General features: G+C 38.6%; 1 protein-coding gene across 9 annotated transcripts in view; it reads right to left on the reverse strand.

Moving 5' to 3' along the window:
- Window positions 1-20,603, reverse strand: part of ktn1 (kinectin 1) — a 116,212-nt gene extending 95,609 nt beyond the window's left edge. For 2 of the 9 annotated variants that reach the window (XM_041213860.1, XM_041213859.1), the window contains exons 1-4: window positions 20,234-20,440; window positions 19,722-19,783; window positions 9,676-9,786; window positions 5,419-5,968 (exon numbers count right to left, since the gene is read on the reverse strand). In XM_041213860.1, coding sequence (XP_041069794.1) covers window positions 5,419-5,941 — 523 coding nt within the window. In that variant the 5' untranslated portion in view covers window positions 5,942-5,968; window positions 9,676-9,786; window positions 19,722-19,783; window positions 20,234-20,440. Of the gene's footprint in view, window positions 1-5,418; window positions 5,969-9,675; window positions 9,787-19,721; window positions 19,784-20,233; window positions 20,442-20,494 lie in introns of those variants that run through there. The other 7 variants (XM_041213863.1, XM_041213861.1, XM_041213854.1 and 4 more) reach the window with 6 other exon arrangements.
- Between the last annotated feature and the right edge of the window lie 1,419 nt (window positions 20,604-22,022).

Raw genomic sequence — 22,022 nt, forward strand, 5'->3', positions numbered from 1 at the left:
ACAAGAGAGAAATAAACATGTCTAAGTATTGATCACATGATTCAAAATATGTGAACAAAACTTTATTGAACATCAGATCGATCTCAATTGCTACGCCCTCATCCCTCACCATGTCTAAGCAGCCTGCCAACTCTGATACTCAAAAAAATCACATGGGCAAGGGACTTGGGATTGGTCAGAAACTATACCTAAAAATCACACCCCAGGCTGAATCATCCTTTTGAACAGGAGAAAAATTGGTAAAATATGATAAAAAGCTGCATCAGAATATCACTTGTCCATACATGCCCATCTAGAAAAACTGAAGGATTAAAATTTTGCATTTTTGACATCAAGGAGGAAAATGGTGTTCTCTATTTTATTCTGGATTACAAACTTATTCAAGACTTGGTTAATAACAAACCCTTGCCCTGTATCTGAACACCAAGAGAAACATCGAGAAATATGATAATCCCACCTCTGACAAATGACTGGTGTGATGTGCAGAACAGCTTTTTTATTTTTATTTTTTTAAAAACAGACACCCAGCAGAACAGCTTTTTCTTTTTGTGGACATACAAATAGGAAATCACTCTTCTCAAACAAGATCTAGAGGTCAAGTACTTAAGACGAAAAGTTATCTTAAAAAGTTACAAATTAGTTGGTCATCTGATCAATAAACAGTAAATAAATGGCTTCTCATCTCATGTTATTGATCTAGCTTCTTCAGAATGAAGACAAAATGCAAGTGAGATTATGGCTGATGAAATGTAATGTAAGCAAGTGTAAAGTATTGCACATAGGATGTAAAAATAAGCTGCTGGCATACTGCTGAAATGGTACCAAAATAGCCACAGATGAAGTTGAAAGTGTCCAACGAGTTTCAGTGGACTCGACTGTCAACTGTTCGACATTGGTTGGATATGTTAACAGAGGAGAGAATGTCCAATCACAAAACCAAAAATAAAGTTACTGGAAATTATGTTCAAACCATATGGTGCTCCAGTATGTATCGAGTTCTGCCTAATTCTCTTGGCAGAGATATGAAAGAGATTCAAGTATTGAAGGTGTACAGAGAACAGTCCTTGGATGCACCTTAGTGTTTGAGGAAAGGCTAGAGAACCTTAAGCTTTTCAGCCAGGATAGGTGCTGCCAGAGAAGTAATCATCGAGATGCACAGAAAAATACAAGAAATCAGAAAAGCAAATCCAGAATACAATGTTAAGAGAGTGGGACAAAGGAACACAAGACTCAAACCAGCTAAAGGAAACTTTACAACTCAAGAGGAATTCCTTCTTTACATAAAAATGATGGAGCATTTGGAATGGATTTCCAGAGTCACAGAGCCAAACACTAAAATGATTTAAGAAATAATTGTTTGTCATAAAAGGAGAGAATTGTAAATTATTTTCAGACAGAAAATAAAAATGAGCCCAATGACCTTCCTCATCCATCAAAATCTTGTAATATTGTACAGAAGTCAATGTGACTAAGTCACTATACTTGAAACTGCAGCACTCCAGATACTGGCAACTTAAATTTCACCTCACTAATTCCATCTACATATAAAAAAGAACCATGTAGAAGGCTTACATAAAGGTTTCAAATTTAGATTTGAATCAAAGGCCTATTTCTGTCACTATTACCAGGATGCATTCCTTGAATATAAACACATCAACGATGAAGTATATTTATTTTAATCTGATCATTTCTAAAAACCAAATAGAAATTGTGGACTGATTGGCTAACATGATCAATTGGAATAGTTACACCAAGATTACATCAATGTTGCATGGTGACTATCATTCCAATTTTTCTTTCTGGCTTAAGAGGGGAAAGTATCGAGTTTCCATGAGGTGCTTTCCACCCAAAGTAAAGGGTACTGAAAGGCCCATTGTGCTTCTACAGGGAATCCCACTTTTGAAGGGATTTACATGTGGAAAAACTTGCAGATAAAAATTAATGAAAAGAATAGTTCAAATAGGTCAATTTTTAAATAATAAATGCACACTCAAAACATATCAAGTTGTCATTGTGAAGCAAAGGCCTCCAATGGATGAAATGAAATCATTTTAAAAATGATTCTAACCAGCTAATTGACACAAATACATATTTAGCAACTAATGTTACATGTAACAACTAAACAAAGGGTAGTGGCATTTTAATTTTCATTAGATTAAATGGTGCTTTAAAAACTGCAAAGTTTACACTTCTAATGGACACATATGAAATATCAAGATAGCATCCTGGCTCCAAAAAAACTTACTGTCCTGTCTCCATAAAGAGGATACATCCCCTCTCAGCTCTGCAAAATGTGCAGTAGTTTCCAATCTGTCTGGATAAATCTGGTAGCTATCAAACTGCTCAGAGACAGTAGCAGCTAAAAATAAAGCAAAAATCCTTTTTTAACAACTCAACTTGCTAAGCTAGCAATTCAGTTAATTCGCTCAAATAGGTGGTGCAGCTAAAATAGTACAATGCAAACTGTTCAATCTCTACAACAACTATGAAGTTTAGAAAGGTTCTTGTTCAGGTGAAAGCTTTTATTTGGGGTAGGGATGCACTGGGAGGCGGGGTCAACAAGGAGCAAGACCACATCCTCATCTGATGCTGCACTTAGACAACCATCGGTGGGCTATTCTTGTCTGCTCACCATCCTTAATTAGAAACTGTATGGACAAATTTAAACTGCTGATCCAATCAATGCTGAAAATATTTCAGTACCATGCTTCATATTTCAGGACAAAATATTCAAAATAGGTTTCTGGCACGGGCTCCCCACGTTTCTGATGTCCACAGCATTTAGTGAAAACGTTTCAGGATTAGTGCCACTATAGGGATAATATGATGAGTAATCGTTCTTTCAATAGTCAATCAAGACTTCAATAAGCTTCATCAAAAGCTCTAGTGATGATACAAGAGTTTCTGCTGAAAGCACACTTGACCCTTGTCATTGGGCATTTGGGCTGGAAATGGGGAAAGTGTTGATCAGTTTACATTGCAAGTGTTAAGTGATTTACAGGAAACCTGAAGAATGCTGCTTCTCAAAATTGCTAGTTCAAGAAACTATAAAAATATAGTAGGCTTGTAATAAAATATACCCCAGCTTAATTGTTACTTTTTCCTTCCATTCTATAGGTACTAGAAGGTTTTTAAAGTTGCCTTTTTCTTTCACAGGATTTAGATGCTGCTGGTTAGGCCAGCATTTGTTCCCAATCTCTAACTGCCTGAGAGAAGATGGTGTTGAGCCACCTTCTTGAACCACTACAGTCCATGTGCTGTAAGTAAGTACACCTACAGTGCTGTTAGGAAGCAACAGAGAAGAAAGGGCAATATATTTCCAAGCCTTCCTTGCTTTTGTTACCCGTCAAGAGCAGCCCTCAATACAAAACCAAATACCAGGATTTCTTAAAACAGATGTCTGGGAAGTCTCAGGTTTTAGCAAATTACAGCACTTTGATTTTGTGTTTGCAGATAGCTGCTCCAAATTCATGCATCAGAATTATTACTTTGGGTAGTCCTGTTGACTCAACAAAAGTCACAGGGCATAACACAAATTTGTCAAATACTACAGAAAATTTAGTATTCTTTACTTTATTCTGTTCCAACAGGTTCACTCCCTTAGATTTCTGTAAATATCAATTCAAAAAAATGGAAGTAACATCATACATGCATTACAAAGAAACAATTGAAAACTATGTTTTACCCTTTGTTCTAGATTCAGATAAGCAAGCTGAGATACAAATGAAATTCACCCTTGACACTTATGCCCAAGTGCATTTACAGTCAAAACAATTATTTCAGGCAGGTACGAGAACCATAGCAATGATTGGTACCACTGACCTATGTGTTACTGGAAGTGGCAAAAAGTTTTGCCTTAATGGTCAAGTGAACTGGGTCAGCCAATGGCATCAGAATAGAAAGCTCAACCTAATTCACAGTCCACTAAGCATATCAAAATTAATAGTTTTGGGTCTAAGAATGGGTTAGCTATTCAAGGTGTTACATCCTCCTGCAAGGTAAGATTGATGTTGAGGAAAATAACACAAATGAAAAATTACACTTTTGCTGTGCCTCAATTAGGAATATCTCCAGTTAGTCCCTTGTTTCCAATAATGCAACTAATCAGCTCCTTGAACCAAAGATACCTTTAAGCCCTTTTGTTTGAGAAAGGATACCATACTTCTCCTGTCTTTCATCCAAAACCTTGTGATGCTCCTGACAAAAACACCTACCAATAACTGAAATTAACCAACATTTTGGGTCAGATTAGTTTTGCAGCACATAAGTGTATATAAAATCAGGTCTTGTTTAAATAATGTCTTAGGCGCAAAGGAACAGAAGCAGGGCATTCAGTTCCTCGAACCTGTTCTGCCATTCTGTCAGGTCACAGCTGATCGGTAACCTCAACTCAAATTTATCCTCTCTATATTTCTTACTAATAAAAAAACTCCATCTATCTCAGGCAACCCAGTAGCAACAGTCACTTGGAAAACGAGTGTTCCAGATTTTCACTCCCTTTTGTGGTGATTTCACTCCTAAATGGCCTAGCTGCAATTTTAAAATGTGCCCCTTTGTTCTTTATTCTCATACTAGAGGAAGCAGTTTCACTGCATCTACTCACTAAATTCTGCTGTTGTTTTAAATACCTCAATCAGATCACCCCTTGGTCTTCTAAACACAAAGGAATACTAATTAAATTTATGTAAATTAACCTCGATTTAACACTAAGCCCTGGTATCATTCTGGTGAAACTATGTTATACTCCTTCCAAAGACGATGTCCTACAGTTTACAGGTCAAAACTGAATCCAGTGCTATAGATGATGTCTGACCTAGGCTCTGTACAAATGAAGCATTAATTCCTCACTTCCATATCCCAATACCCTTGAAATAAAGCTAAGCATCCCATAAGTCTTAGTTTTCACTTTTTGTACCTGTGCGCTAGCTTTTAGTGATCTATCCAGTCAATCCAATTGGCTGCTCAGCCTGCTTGATTACCTCCCTGTTCCTGGATGCTAGAGATCCCCTACAGATGATGCCAAAATGAAAGAGACATCAAGATGGGGAACGTGACACCATAGAACAAAGCCCCCATAAAGATTTAATGGGCTCTAAGTCAGCAGAGTACTATCCTTTGTTGCTGATCACAAAATTTGGGTCAACATGTTTTTATAAGTCTTTGCCCTATACCCCAAAGCAAATCAATAAAAAAGCAAATTTAAAAAGTTCAGATAGCTAAGTACCGAAGTATATGCTTTGCTGTCTTTTTAAGTGTGCAAATCCAGTCTATAATTTGCTACATCTTGTTATATCACATTAATGTACATCAATTTGACAAAGCCTACATTCAAAGCAAGATATTTTTGTACATAAAGTTTCAAAAGCTGCAAATTTCACTTATGAAAATTGAAGGCCAACAATGCACATTTGTTTTTACCTGTGCCATTCTTATGCTTCTTGTGCCCAGTCTTTCTTTTAGAACTTGACATTTCTGGAGGAGTAGGCTGCTTGGTAACTGGGGGGGGTTCATTTTTCTTTGCTGCAGGTTTTGATCCTTCAAAATCCCTCCCCAAAGGTTCTTCTTGCATAGGTCTCGATGTTTTCTTATCTTTCTTCTTCCTCTCTTTTAATCCAGCTGAAACTTCGACTATAGGTGACACAATATGAATGGGTGGCTCATCATCAGGTGTCAACGTATCCATCAATTCAAAGTCTCGCACTGCACTCTCTGAATCAGATTCATGCAAGTTACCATTTGGGTTCTCTTTCTTCTTATTCTTTTTCTTCTCGTTTTTCTTCTTGTCAACTTTTGCTGGGACAAGTTTTACATCTCGTTTTTGTTTAGCAAGTATTTCATCATATGAAGTTTCCTTCATAAACAGCCAGAAGAACAGAAAAATTACAGCAATCACCACTGCTGGGATGATGATGAGGAGATACTGAGATTCATAAAATTCCATGGTTGCCGGCTATGTCTCCTGCAATATCTAAAAGAAAAGAAATAGTTTCATTAAAAAAAAAATCACAATTCCACAGGATTTACATGTAGTTCTGAGGAACTAGGATGGAGTAAACCTTTGTTGATTTATCCAGAAGATGTAGCTTGACATGATCTCAAAAGTATACTTGTACTGCATTGAAGTAGCATTTGAGAACAGGTATTGAAAGTTAACAGGTTTCTTATTCACATACAATATTAAATAAGCAGTTAAAAAAATTTCTTCAAAATGTTGCTTTCCAAAAAGTCAAATATTAGTTTCTAAATTTTTGTTCATGATATAAAATGTGAAGATTTTCATCATCATACTGCTTAAACATCATACTTGCTGATAACAGATCAGCAAATTGCAGGAAAACTGCACATCTGTCCAAGTTTAAAGTTCCTTTACACAGGTGGTGTTGAGAAACTGTAAACTGAAATTTTTATTTTTTCACGTGACTTGGATGTCGTTGGCTAGGCCAGCAAAGCCCGTCCCAAATTGCCTTCGAGAAGCTGCCTTCTTGAAGTACTGCAGTCCATGTGGTACAGGCACACCCACAGTGCTGTTAGGAAGGGAATTCCAGGATTCCGACCCAGAGACAGTGAAGGGACTGTCATATAGTTCCAAGACAGGGTGCCGTGTGGCTTAGGGGGGAAATTTGCAGCTAGTGTTGTCCCTATGCATTTGCTGTCCTTGTCCTTCGAGGCGATAAAGGTCGTAGGTTTGGACGGTTCGGTCAAAAGAGCCAGGGTGATTTACTGCAGTGCATCTTATATGTGGTACACACTGCTGCCACTGTGCATTGGTGCGTGGTGGAGAGTGTGTATGTTTAAGGTGGTGGATAAGGTGCGAGCCAAGCAGGCAATATATTTTGGCCTGGATGGTTGAGCTGCACTTAAAAAAAGTACATTTGTAACTCTGCTTTATATGACATACAAAAATAAATCCTGCCCTATATCTTGATCTTCAGCACAGAACCATTATAATATACAATCATTACTAGAATCTCAACCACAGTGGTGAGGAAGCGGACAGAGGAAAGGTTTTCTTTTCTAATGGAGGAGTTATGCTGAAACTTGTGTTGACCAAAAGCATTTTCATTTTTAATTAAGTCTAAATGTGAACCTCCATAGAGAGAAATGTTTACACTATTTATGGATACATTTACCTGAAATTCTTATGTTAAAATTAATTGATCAGACTCTTAGAAGTAATGATTCTTCCTGTTAACAGGTATTTAAATGGGAAGTATTTGCTTTAGATTTTCTAGTATCAGTCTGTGATTATGCACTGTGTATAATCCAACAATTAGCTCAGCAGTGTAAACTAGGATGAATTTAAAAAGGAAGTTCATGCTTTGGCACTTGTTAAGTTAGGAAAAGACCGACAAACCAGGAAAACATTAGAGACATACACAGAAAATATAAATAGACTGCAGGCAATTCCCAATGAGGGAAGACTGAACTTGGATCAAGGTTTGCTGAACTACCTAGAAATAAAAAACATTATCGCAAGGCCATGTAGCCCTTCAAGTCTGCTCTAGCATTCAATACCATGGATCATCTACTACAACTAGAACATGGAACGTGTATGCTTTTAAATGTAGTTTTAAAAAATGTTCAGTACTTCACAGGAGTTAACATAATTGAATACCAAGACATCACTTCCACTTTCCTGTCCTATCTTTCAATTCCTTTCCCTACCACCAACACCATCTGCAACGCCCCCCACCCCATGTCCAAAAATATTGATTCAGTCTCAGTTTTGAATATTGAGTTTTGAAAAACAAAGCAAACAGGCCTCTGGGGTAGAGAATGCCAAAAATTCACAACACTCTTCCTCATCTCAGTATTACATGGCTGGCACTTAACCTAGTTCTGAACTTTCCAGGCCAGTCAAACACAGAGAACCTACCCTGTCAAACCCTCTAAAAAGAATTTAGGGTTCAATAAGATTATTACTCATTCTTCTAAACTCAAGTATACAGCCTCATTCTGTGTAATCTCTCAAGACAATCCTTTCATGCCAGAAAGCAAACAAGTGAACCATCTAGTGCGTTAAGATTGCTTTCTAAATTGCAGAAGGCTAACTTTGCCAATCTTCAATATACTTCAACATTTCCAAAGATGAATGCATAATCATGCCATGTTAAATTAAACCCAATTAAAGGCCTAAACTGAAGTATTGTATTGACAGCCCAGCTAAATGCTATGCTATTGTAATTCAGGGAACCACTTGCATAGGGGCTGATCACTGTTGACAATTATGCAGTCTGTGCAAGTCTAGCAAAAGAAAAAAATCGGTGTCAAAAATTATTTCTTCAAGTCCTGAATGTATGAGCTAACGTAAATTTTAAATCAACAATACACTAATTAAATCGGCTGGCATACAAGATTGAGCTGAAGTTTCACAAACAGGCATCACAACAGAAGTAGCACAGAATCTGAACCTGGACCATTCCCCTCATGAAAAAAACTGAATATGTTTCTAGCTACAAACCTCAAAGTATTCAATATGGTATGACAAAGCTTACCTTGACCTGAAAAATTTCAAATCCCAATGTTTTTAAAGAGTACTCATCCAAATTAACAGCTCTAGCATTTACAGTACCTTTAAACTTGGCAAACTATTCCAAGATGCTTCACAGTGTGGGTTTTCAGGTACACATGACCAGGGGGCATTGATGACCAAAGCATTAAAGTAGTATGTTTTGAGGAAGATAGAGTTTTTGAGCAAGATAGTTGAAAGTTCGGCCACCAATGGTATTGTGCAGGAAGGACATAGTACAAAGTTGGAAGAATGGGGAATGAGAGCACAGGCAAGGTATGGTGCAGTTAGGCCAGGATTGAAGGGGTTGTAGCAAGAAGAATTTTATAGTCAATGCACAGGGATGAGGAGTCAAAGTCAACACAAGTCTTCATTTGACATTATGTTGGGTGATTACAAGAGGGTGACAGAGGTGAGAAAGCCTACAAAATACCCAAAGGTAATGGTATCAAAATAAAAAAATGAACATGGCTTTGTAAAATGGTCATGTTTAACCTACAGTAAACAAGGGAAACCTAATGGATGAGATATATGGGCTTTCAGAAGGCCTGTGAGATGCCACAAAAGATTCATGACATTAACAGTGGAAAAATCCAAGTGACAGCATAATCAACAGAATGAATGAACTTCCAGGTCTGGATACTGCAATTTTGATGGGGTAGGTGAAAAAGAGAACTGTAGGCTTTTGGATGAGGATGGACTAGCTTTGCTCACCAACTCTTAACATTTTGTTGAGCACAAATTTCAGTGCAAGGAATTTCTCAACTTTTATTCTTACAGAATTATTTCTGGCAAATAGTTAAAATGTACCACTGTTTGAAGAATTTGCAGCCATTTCATTGGAAATTATGGCACACCTCATTTTCTTACAAAACAGTTTAACCACAGTCATTATCTACAATTGCTACAAGTTGCATGCACATTTTGAACACACAATAGTGGATGGCAACATGTTTAAGGTGATTCATTAGATTGGAGTTTCATACATAAAACCAACTACACAGAGCCAAACAAATAGGTATGAAGGCTTCAAGCACTAGAAAGCTCACTGAAGTCCATTGCTTCTTTTCAGCAATTGCATATGCATAATTACACCAATATTCCAAAAATAAAAAAAACTGGCCATCTTGCTTTATTTCAATTCAATTGGTTTTAATAGCTGTCACCTTCATGAGATTATCCAAGTCTTTATCATGCAAAGTGATTGAACAGCCCTCTATGCGAACCTCTGGCACTTAACATCCAGTAAGAAACAAGCCGGCATACCTAGTCAAACACTTTAAAAAGAACAAGTGGAAAACATAATATATACAAGGAAAAGTTATAAAAAAAAGTTATATACAAATACAGTAATCAGAGTATTGAATCAACCCGCCAAGTCAATACCTCTCATTCTGAGCAAAGGGGTCAATCAGTAACTCAAATGACATTGTTTAAAAAGTGAGTGATATTTCATTAATACTTCCTTGAACGTGAAGAAAATTGTACAATGACAAATTTCAAACAAATCATCAGATTCATCACTATCAAAACTCAAAAATCTGCTATCCTAGAGAAATTCATGTACATATTATAACCTCAACATTTACAGTACTGTAAATATGCAAAAATAAGCCTCAGCAAATTTTATCAATAAAACACCAGAAAAAGCTTCATCAGTTTTGAAGGCCTAGCTTGCAGCATTTCTTCTTCTAACAAATTTAAGCGGGATGCTTTTAAATGCAATACAACAGCAGTGACACAACTGGAACAATTTAACAGCTGGTTGTTGCGACTTTGACATTGTGGAAAGAGAAGCGAGATCTACAGGTTCTTCCTGGGTCAGCTTTGCTCATCATATCCATCAAGTAGAACAGTCTGACATAGTGATATTAAGTTTCAAAATTATTTAAATCAAATGAAGCCACATTTAAAACATCTGCAAGCCTACCTTTAAATATAACTTGTCGGTATAATGTTTTAAATTTTTGAGCTTTCAAGGATTAGCCAACTGGAATAGATATACTTTTAAAATCCAGGTTTGCTGGCTCAAGCAATTAATTTGCGCAATTTATTTAAATATGCCATCTTAGATAAAACAAAAGACTGGCAAGTTGCATGGATTTCTGAAACCAAGCAAAACACTCCAAGAGGATTACTTGCAAAAGGTAAAGCTGCTTCAATATCTCAGCTCTATTCACCGAGCACATAAGCCTCAAGGTCAAGTACAACCAGCTTTAAGAACTCGGAGGTGAACTATATATCAATTTGGGATTTAAAGTCTCCCTAGATCTGCTCTAAACTGGTTTGAAAAACCACCTCAATATGGATATAGAATGAATGTGTGCTGCATGTATTTGCGTGGCAGAACATAACTGCACGCATGATTATTCACAATCATGCATTTGATTTGACCATGAGAAATACTAAGAAAATAAATTTGCGTGGAGCTTGGTAGTATAGAATAGGAAAGAAGAGAGAAGAAATCAATGGCAGTGCTAAAGATGGTCTAGGTCAGTGAGGAGAAACAAAAAATTGCCCAACATATGAACATTCTTTTCCTCTTCCCAATGTACTTTGCACTAAAAGGGGAAAAAGTATGACTAACATTCAACAAGGTCACCTACTCTCACCCCATCTCGAACTCCCCATGTGCTGCAGCATTAACACAACAAGAAGAGTTGGAAAGGTCAGAAACTTGAGCAGCAGGAACCAGAAGAATTGAAAAGGTGCCAAGTATGTGGTATATGCTTCAACTGACCTAGAGACAAATCGTAAATTCAGGCCAAAGAACCAGGTTTATCCGTCCCATGAGGGTGAACTGGTTGTCCATGTGGTGTTTTACACTTTCTTCAGAATATCTCTGACTGCTTGCTTACCACACTGTCTTTTATGCTGGCTTATGCTTAAACAAGTCTATGTTCAACAGTCACAAGACTGCATGCAACCAAAGGAATTACAACACAGTATGGCAAGACCTAGAAGGTCCCAGGTGAATCCTCTAGCATTGCATGACAGCATTCTGAGCCATAAAGTTCAGGAAGGGCCCTAGGCTGCACAAACAAGTTTCTGTCAGGGAAGTTGTGGTGATGCAACAATTTTCCTTCATGCCTGTGTTCTTGTAGTGGAAAAGGGGATGAGCGAATAAAATACAATAGACTATAGGAAAATAGTAAACCAAGCTTCCCACTCGCAGTGAGGAGGACCCAGCAATTCTTGCTGAAAGAGTTAATGGGAAATAAACATTCAGCTATAACTTGAATGTCATCAAGTATCATCTAGCTCATGTTTGTTCCTGTAAGCCAACGTTAAACCATTTTGATGGTCAAAGACCCAATTGAACACTCCCTAACTTGGTTACTTAACCCTTCTCATGATTTATTTCACTGGTGCAATATGATCTCTCTCTATTAGCAGGATAATCACATTCTACATCTAACTCATTATCACCACATTCTCATCAATTTATTACCAATGCAAAGGCTACCTAAACCTGATTTAAAATCACCATGGACAATTTGTGAATCAATGTCCACTTACAAATCTGCTTAAAAGAAATTAACCGAACACTGTTCCAAGAACTCACTGCTGTCTGTGCCCCGATGGCTGCACAATCATCTTCAACATCAACTGTGAATCTCAGAAACACTTAATGCTTTGTGGTCTGATGTGATCCCATACTTCTCTATCAGTGAAGCTTCTTCATTTGTGTCATTTAGAAACTTCCTATACTCCTGACAAACGTTTCATGATGCCTTGGTACAATACTGAAGTTTAAGTTGCAAGAGCTGATGAAGAATTTTCAGACTCTAATCCAACGTTTACGTACAACCCAACCACTGGTGCATGCAACATCCATCAGTGCCAGTCCTGAGCCCAGATTAGCAGCAGTAGGGGCAACCAGCTGTAAAACCATTCAAATCTAAAATGGTTGATATGAAGGTGTGATCAACCAGCATTGTGGTAACCACCTCACATAACATGGGAAAAGCCAAAAGAGAAAGGAAGGCGGCGGTCCAAGGTTTAAGTGCTTGTTTCCAAATGACAAATCAAAATAGGAAATCTGTGCTTCAGATGAACCATTTTTCTGCTGAACTTCTTGAACATCTTCCCTTTTTTGTTTCTCTTTAAAAATGACTACCATATCACTAGAATTTTGTCACTTTTTTGGTAGTGGCAAGGATTCTTGTAGTTTCCAAAAGGCATTTCTTCTTTCCTCCCGAGGTATTAAAAATAACAAAGTCTCTCTAGCTTCTGCAATATGCAGGAAAATTTGAATCTAACAGCAAATATGGTATCAAGCTTAAATCTTTTATGTTTGATCAAGTCTTGCAAGCAGCAAAAACGGAAATAAACAATTTACCCCATTTTCCACCTGCATGGAGATAACTTTCATCAAGTTTTTCATTCCCATCTCTCTACGAATCAAGGGAAATTCAAGATCTTTTTAGGACTCTAGTCACACACACTATTTTGGATGATGCATTGTGTCCTGAAAGGTTACTGTGAACAACCCCAGAAATGGAGCAGTTCCTCCAAAAAACACCAAATGCTAACTGCTTTACCATCAAGCCTGTAACTAATCCTGAGCTTAAATTGTCCCATTTCTTTACCAACATTATATTGTTTCCCAATATATTGACAAAGTTCAGTTAAGCAGACACAAATCACACATCCTACATATCAGTTGGCGAGCTAAATTGCACCTAGACACATCCAAAAAGGCTAAGCTGTTTCAATATTTCAATCACTGAGATGAAACCCAATCCTAATCTTACATATATATGTAATCACGACTAGGGTATCTTCAGCAAGTTTTATTTAAGTGTCCAATAACAACTTGCATTTATATCATCTTTTATCAGAAAAAAAATGAGGGTTTTAGAGGAAAAATGGCAAAAAGCTTTGGTCAATTAGCTTTTTTTAAAAGAAGGTCTTAAAGGACAGAGGGAGATGAAGGTGTTTAAAAAGGAACAAACTCAATTGTGAAACCTAGGCATGATGAAGTGAAGGGAACTGCAAAAAAAGGTCAGAAGGTATGGGGTGGGATAGTTAGAACAAATTACATAGATAGGGAGCGGCAAAGCCATGGAGGAATTTAAACATTTCCAATTTGAGGCACTGGGAAGTGATGACGACTGAATGTGAATTACTGTGAGATAAAGGGGAGATCCAAGATATTAGTGGATTGTAGTCACTTACTATTGGTAGCAAATTCTTCTTTCCTTCAGTCCTCTGTTCCATCTGCATTCTTCCAACTCACCATAATCACTATAAACTTCTATGACTCCAATTGCTGCAAGCTTTGATCCTGTTTGTCTGCTGAAGGGTTTGGACTGTTGTTCAACCCAACAGGTATTTCCAAAAATACCTCCAACAACTCATCGACACCCCACACCCATCTAGGACCCTCCATCCCTGCCTGTCCCTCCGTCCCCACCCCGTCTTCCAATCCCAGCCCCAGCCGTGTATTCACTATACCCCCTGACCTTCCCCTCTCCGATGCTGAACGTTCAGTGCTCAGCAAAGGACTTAGTTTCATACCCCTACGCCCTCACCTCAATGAATTTCGGGCTCAGCATGATGCTGAACTCTTCTTCCGCCATCTTAGTCTCTGGGCTCACTTCTTTGGGCAGGACTCCTCTCCCCGTTCAACGGATCCTTTCACCCACCGCCAATATTCTCCCTCCACCTGGACCCCTCCCTCTGGATTCTTACCTTCTCTTGATCTTTTCATTGAGAACTGTCGGCGTGACATTAGTCGTCTCAATTTCTCTGCTCCTCTCACCCATTCTAATCTCACTCGCTCTGAACTTACTGCACTCTCCTAGTTCTGTTGAAGGGTCGTGAGGACTCGAAACGTCAACTCTTTTCTTCTCCGCCGATGCTGCCAGACCTGCTAAGTTTTTCCAGGTAATTCTGTTTTTGTTTTAGGTATTTCCAAAACACTTTCAAGTTGTAGGTCAGAGCTCTGTTGGTGATTTTTACCCCATTTCCTCAGATATTGAAACTCAACTTGTGCGTGCGCACGCATGTGTCCATCTATATTAGAACTGTCCCATAAGTATTTGGCTGTAGATTCCACATCCACATGTTCAACAACAAACATGATCTGCTTATCAAGTTAATCCAGGCTTTGTTGGTGATGGGCTTTTCCCAATTCTTCAAAACACAGTTGTGCACTATTTCTCTGTCACTTCCCCTAAGTACGTATAGGACTCAAGAAAAATCATTAGTATTAAAATACTATAGTTGAAAACAAAAAGAGTGCATCACTAACAAATTCTGAATTTGTACACATTTATAGTGTGAGCATGGGCCTAACTGTAAACTCACAATAAAGAAATTCTCACCACATCCAGTGTAGTTTGCATTTAACGAAACCAAAAGCATCATTAAGAACTATCGCGCTTGAAAAATATGTACTGCAGATTCACCTGTCCTGCCTGATTTGACTGTCAATTTGTAATGCATCTGCCCCAAGAGTTAAGCATAGCACTTATCAAAAGATTCTCAAACTTATGACCATCTGTTGAACAGTATAAGCAATTTGATTGTTTAGATACCACACAAAGGCAGCAAGGTAGTACAGCCACCCAAAACATTTTATAATGGAGCCTTCAAAGCCTACTTCCACTTTCATTTGACAACTCTAATTTCAAGCAAGTATCTCAATGACGATGATACCTCACACCTGCTTAAAATAATTTACATAATCTTGCACAAAGAAAATCTGATTTACAAATATGATTCAAACATTTCCTGTTCATTCAAATTCCAACCACAGCCCAATTTATTGCCATAGGCTTAGTATATAAAACTGCAGGTCATTTTTATCGTGCTACAGCAATCTGGTATTTAATTTATTAAAATGCATTAAATGCCTACAGTACATTCCTGGTAGAAACACATGACAGAAAAAACACTGACATAACTTAATGTAGTTAATGTCCAATAGGTGCAAAATGTTTGCAAAATAAATCCATGCATCAAGATAGATGACTGGACTACCCAGTGGACACTGTGCCGTGAAATAGTGCAAATCCTTATGTCAAATTGTCAGCTCTTGGACTCTTCAGTTAAACATTAACCAGCTATTTTTGTACTAAAGTGCTTCAGGTATGAGTTTTCATTCAACAACAAAATACTGTATTCTATCCAGTTACTGTATTAATAGCTAGCACTCCCTGGCTCAAAGAAATGCTTCAAGAATAGCAAATTAGTGAATGGTTTGAACTATAAGCACAAACAGCAATGCCACAAAGAAGATCGATTTTGAAAGCAGAAATTCACTTTCAGTACTCAAAATCCCTGTTCAAAAAAGACAATGGAGATAAACCTCCATCAACAAGCTGTGGCGGGGGGACAGTGGGAAAGGGAAGGCCAACACTGGTCATAAGCTTAAGAGTTCTCTGCCCGAAGACAAGCCCTTTGCAATGGTTCGGTGAATAATTGCCAAGTGCCATAATCTTTTACTGTGGATGGAGCAAAAAAGCTCGAAACTCCCCATTCTGGCTGAGACACTGAACCCACGTGGTTGGTGTTCATCTGAAAGACATGCTAGCCGCCTAGCCAACTGAGCAAACCAGCTCCTCGTTCATAAGCCACAGAGCCATAATTCAGATTCAACAGTCAAAATCAGAGTTTCCCATTTCACAAGTCAGTGTTTGTCTACTGTGCACCCAAATCAAAGCAAAGACAAGCACAGTGCTAACACACAACATATTTTCTCTCTCTTCCCATCACTGACCTTGCCAATAACACTTTGATAATGTGACAAAAAGGGACTGATCATGGTAACTTACAGGGAGGCAAACTGGTCACAAGAGAATAGTATGGAGTTTGAATTATGCTTATCTGTATGTTTATGGTGGCAAATTATTTGATCAATGTAGAGAGATGTGATGCAAGGTAGATCTTATTGGCCAAGGTGATAAAGCAGTCAACCAAATAATCTGTAGTACCAGCAAAAAGAAATTTGGATTTCTGAACTTGTATCGCCTTAAAATAACTTTTACAAAAATCCAGACCAGCATTCACCTTGGTTTAAGTGCCCATGATGACAAGAAAATTTTTCAAGTAGAGGGGAGGAAAATAAAGATCAAGGAACAATCATCTCTACTTAAAAATGCATCTGTATAAAAGTTAACACAGCTCCATTTTAATTCCCAACCCCTCTAGTCAGCTCATAGTATTCAAAAACAAGTGTGCAACTTCCAAGGTCTCCATTAACATCGCTGAATGCTGCCTACAAGAGTGCACAGAAGCAACCTAGTTTGGTCTCCCACATGTAATGGCAGAAACTGAATTTTTAAATCATGAGTATGCAGTTCAATCATATTATGGTTTATGCTGAAGGTATAAGGATGTTCAAGTCGTGGTGCTACTTTTGGCAGGTAAATGTATCAAGGACTCAATCACAGGAATTGAGGGAGGATTTCAAAGCAAGATGTCTTTCTAAAAAAAATTCTTGTAATGTCGACATCACTGGTAAGACTGGCATTCAATCATTGGTTTAAGATTGCATAGGTAGACTACCTTCTTGAACTGCAGCAAATGGTTGGGCAATTCAGAAGTCAATTAGAGTCAACCACATAAATTTCAGGTATGGACAATAGATTTCTTTCCCCAGAAGACAAATGTTATCAAAACCAATTATTTTATTCCCAGATTGCTTAAACAAATTTCAAATTCTGAAACTGGCAAGGTGGGATTCTAACTGTCATAGTCTAGACTACTTTACATCAGCATTGACTTCATTGCTCCACTATCATTCACCTCATCCTTAACTTTACATCTACTCCTTATGCAAATGGCGTGAAGCCAAAGGTCTTCACACATTTACCCACTCCTTCCTTCTTGTCCCTCAAGGAATTGTGAAACAAACAAAACCTCAACTTGGAAAAAAATAGCAAAATCAGAAGACAAAACTGGGCATCTGCCTTTGTGTGTCAAAATGCATCAGTCAGGGTGAGAAAGGAAAATCAGTCTCAGTTTTAAGTGATGCAAAGACCAGCATTAATCAAAAAGTTGCTAATTACCTGGTTTCAAAATGTAACCAATTATTTTTAATTTGGTTTAAAGAACAATGTAGATATGCATTTTTCTTCAATTGAATACATTTGATAATATTTATAGAACATACAGGGATAAACTGTAATATGGAGTTATTTGATTCCCTTTCACCCATACAGCATTGTGTGCTCAAATCCCACCATTGCAAGTTGTGAGACAGAATCCAATAACTGTGGTCAATTGTGGGTTGGTTTCAAGATAAAAATGAATGTGAAAGCTGCCAGACAGCCATTAAAAACTCAACTGGTTCACTAATACCCTGCAGGAAAGGGAGGCTGCTATTTTCACCTCGTCAGGTCAGTCCCACACTACAAGATAGACTCAGTGCCTCCAAGCAACTAGTAACATTATTTGTCCATTCCCTTTGTGGTGTCAGCTGCAGCCAAGAACAAATACATATAAAAAAAAACTAACCTCTTCATGGGCGATTCAACCCATGCAGCCAAGTGCAGAATCCCTAAGTTTCTGTCCTTGGTCTTTTCCTTTTCCTTACAAACATGCCCCACAGTGACATAAGGCACAGGTTCAACTTCAAAACATATGGTGACAACAGCTCTCAACAAAACGTTCACTTCCATGCAGTTAATTGTGAAATCAAATCACGGATTAACCATTTTCCTCCAATTTACCAGGAAGACCTAAGCCATTATTTTAAGCCCTACAACAAATTGTACTCACTTGCTGATATTGAATTGGACAGTTCAACCAGGGGTGGAGCTTTAAAATCCCACATCTCATCCAGATCAAGACTATCTATTTCCACTTCTGCAACAATGGTCCCCTCCAAACCTGAAATGTTTAGCCCTTTTTCACCTTTCTGGCTCCATTCTCCATCTTGCCTAAACTCCAACTTATCAAAATGCATCCTGTTCTAAACCAAGTCTCGCTCGTCTGATCAGCTCCTTTCTCATTAATTCACACCAGCTTTCGATAACAACATATTCCAACACTTCCTGATCATCTTCAATTCCTTCAAAAGCCTTTAACTGTCCTAAAACAAACATTTTTCAGTCCTTCCAACTCTAACCTTGTGTCTCTCACTGTCCCTTCGCTCCAACATTGCTAATAAATCCTTCAGATACCTTGTTAGCATTCTTGCAAATTGTCTGTCTGAATACCGCCAGTTGTTCATTTCTTTACAAGCTTTCTCAAAACCTATCTTTTTGCTGAGACTAGCAGTCACTCCAATCTCTCTCTATAACTCAATGTCTGTTTTCATACCTACTTTCATATGCAAAGCACCTTTGGGCAATTTTATATGTTAAATACAACACATAAAATACAAATTATTATTACACCCAAGAATTATCCTGATATCAAGCTGTCAAATAAGTCAGCGCTAACCCGAGATTTTAAGTTTTGGCTTTGAAACGGACAGAATAGGTCTGTGCCAGGAAAGCCACAGTAACCAAATCAGAAGCAACAAGCAACTGAAGATGGTAAATTCCAAGGAACACACCAGATAAGGCCACATTTGTGTGTAAACAAACAATAGAACATGGGGTCCCCAAATGGCTAAGTTTATTCAACATTGAGTGAATCATCCAAAAATGGAAGATCCCAGGTTTAATCAACAGTAACCTTTTACTTCACCACTCTGTCCTGTCTTCAATTTGTCTAAAAAACTTTGTAATATCTTGTTGCTATGCAACTAGCCCCTCCCCACCCCTATCAACCTGTATGCAAGGTCTTCAAATCTAATTTCCACCCCATCTACTGGAAAAAATAAAAACCTTGGAAGATTATGTCCAAAGCCTCCTGTGCCCCCTCAACATCTTGCTACACTGAACATTCCTTCTCAACCAAGGTGTAAGTGAGAATCCAACACCCCTACAGTAAGAGCAAGAAAATTGGACAGTTTTCACATGTGATCACTATCAACCAGCCCTTGAAGTGCATATGCTGACAACAGATGACAAGATCACGAAGAGGAGTCGTCTGAAGAAGAGACATACGGACTCGAAACGTTAACTCTGTCTTTCTCTCCACAGATGCTGTCAGACCTGCTGAGTTTTCCCAGCGTTTTTTGTTTTTGTTTCAGATTTCCAGCATTCGCAGTATTTTGCCTTTATCTTAAGACAAGATCACGCTCGTTTATAATGCAACACATTAAGCAACCCGTTTCCAACAGTCCAACCAGAATCACAAAAATGATTACCATTTGACGAGAGGTGCTAAAGGACATCCATTAACAGTGTGGTATAAAGGAAAGATTGAGTACTGCAAAGCAACAGAAAATTTTTAACAGTTTTAACACTTTCACTTTACTGCAAAAATCCAAATTGTTCCTCTATGTTCACCAACACTGTAATAGCATATAGCAGGAGGCCCAAAACAAGAAACTGCGTAGTTCTCTAAATCAGTGCTTTAGCAAAAAAAATATTGGCGAGTGCACTGTATATAGCCGAGATAGACGAGGAAGAAGAGCAAAGATAAACACTGTGCCAAAACATGCAATATTACAGGGCGGTGCTCGAGATAGAAGGGAGCCTGACTTCTGGGGAAGTGAACCAGAAAGACATGCAGTCTCTTTCAATTGGAGGAGACACGAGGGGAGGGTGGGGAAGCCCGCGGTCCACCAAGGCGGATCCCCTCAGACCCTCGAGCGGCCCAAACACTTCAGCCACCGTTCTCGCAGAACAAACCCCGACGATCCCCTTCCCCGCAAACCTCGAAGCTAATTCCCACACGAATGAAACCGTCCGGACAGGCGGATTCAATCCGAGTTAGGTCCGACTACAGCTCCGAGCCTGGGCCTGGTGGGTGACCGATTCTAGACCCACATGAAATCACAGCCACTCCCGACCGCAGCCCTGACCCGAAGCCAGAGCCGGGCCTAAACCCACTCAATCCAACTCTACTACCCCAGGGAGGGGTCTGTCCGACTCGCTTCCCTCCACCGCCCCGCCCCCGCTTAGCCTCCTCACTCACCACGCAACCAGTAAGACCGGCTTCCAGCGGCTGTCACTCTCTCCCCTAGTCAGCGAAAGGCGGAGACACTAGGCGCAGTCGCCGCGTTGACGTTCACTTTATTGCAGAGGCGGTCGCTCGTGCAGCTTCCACCCCTCACCCAATGGCAGCGCAGTTTCCACCCCTCACCCAATGGCAGCGCAGATTCCACCCCGCACCCAATGGCAGCGCAGCTTCCACCCCTCACCCAATGGCAGCGCAGCTTCCACCCCGCACCCAAAGGCAGCGCAGCCCACGCGCTTCAGCTCCATCTCGTAAAAAGGAACTGCACAGTTAAATAGAAACTGCTCCGAATCTCATTTCCACCAATTGTAATAAGTAACGTTTTTGGAGAAAAATGTTTTTCACAATACTTCTAGAGCTATTTGTGAGCTCTACTAAAAAAATGTTTATTTTCTTGCTCCCCGTTTCAAAATAGTTGGATTACCCTAAAACCAAGTTAGTCTTTTCCCCAAAATGGAATGATTAAAGTTGAAAGACCTTAGTATGTGATCAATTACAATACTCAAGCAAATTCTTCATGGCACGGTCGGATTGCAGCGACTTGGTTCAAGGTGTCTTAAATCAAAAATAAAAACGACAAATACTGCAGATGTTAAGTTTAAACTTTAAATACATATTGATATAGGTAAAGGCTATAAGAATATAAACATTATTTAAGCAAAGTTACGATAGGTTTACTTGAATATGTTGTATATTAACAAAACATACAAAGGTAGTGAAATTTAATGTTTTCAAATTAAAAATAAGATGACAAATTAAGCAAGCTTATTTATTAAAACCTAGTTTCACTAACACAAACAGTAATTCTATTATTAAAAAATTCCCCCATGTTGCATAATTAATGTAGTCACATTTGCTTGCAGTAAAGTTAAATGAATGTCCCGTACTATTATAGGCAGCCTGCATGTACAACAAAATACAAGTCCCGAAAACACCCAGCAAGTTTTCTTCGATATTTCCACTTTTTAAAAGAAAACCCATTTGCTAGTCTTGTCCATCTAAAAAGAATTGTGCCATGGATGAATCTTTCCGACAGCGTTTCAAAATATTGGCCTAAAAAGTACAAATAGGAATTTCTGATTTAATAGACTAAGTACAAAGTTAGTCATACGGCCCATTTAAAGACCACCTGCGACCCCGGGACAAGACTCTATTTTTATACTTCTTATTCCTTCTTGAGATGAGGGCGTCGCTGGCAAGACCAGCATGTATTGCCCATCCCTAATTGCCCTTGAGAGGTGGTGAGGAGCCATCATTTTATAACCTGGGGAAAAGCACAGGGGAAGGAAACTGGTACAAAGGCAGTAAATATTATCGAGATAAAGACCTGCATAAAATAATTTAATCCGAGAGAAAACATTCCTGTTTGAATACAAAAATTGTTTCAGTTTTATTTACACATTGGTAAATTTGTCGCCCTGTGGATAAGTTGATCATTTCTTTATTCAATAGCATGTGCGATTCGTGTAGGACAGATCAGACCCGT

The sequence above is a fragment of the Carcharodon carcharias genome, chromosome 20 (genome assembly GCF_017639515.1).
Source record: "Carcharodon carcharias isolate sCarCar2 chromosome 20, sCarCar2.pri, whole genome shotgun sequence".
Taxonomy (NCBI): Eukaryota; Metazoa; Chordata; class Chondrichthyes; order Lamniformes; family Lamnidae; genus Carcharodon; species Carcharodon carcharias.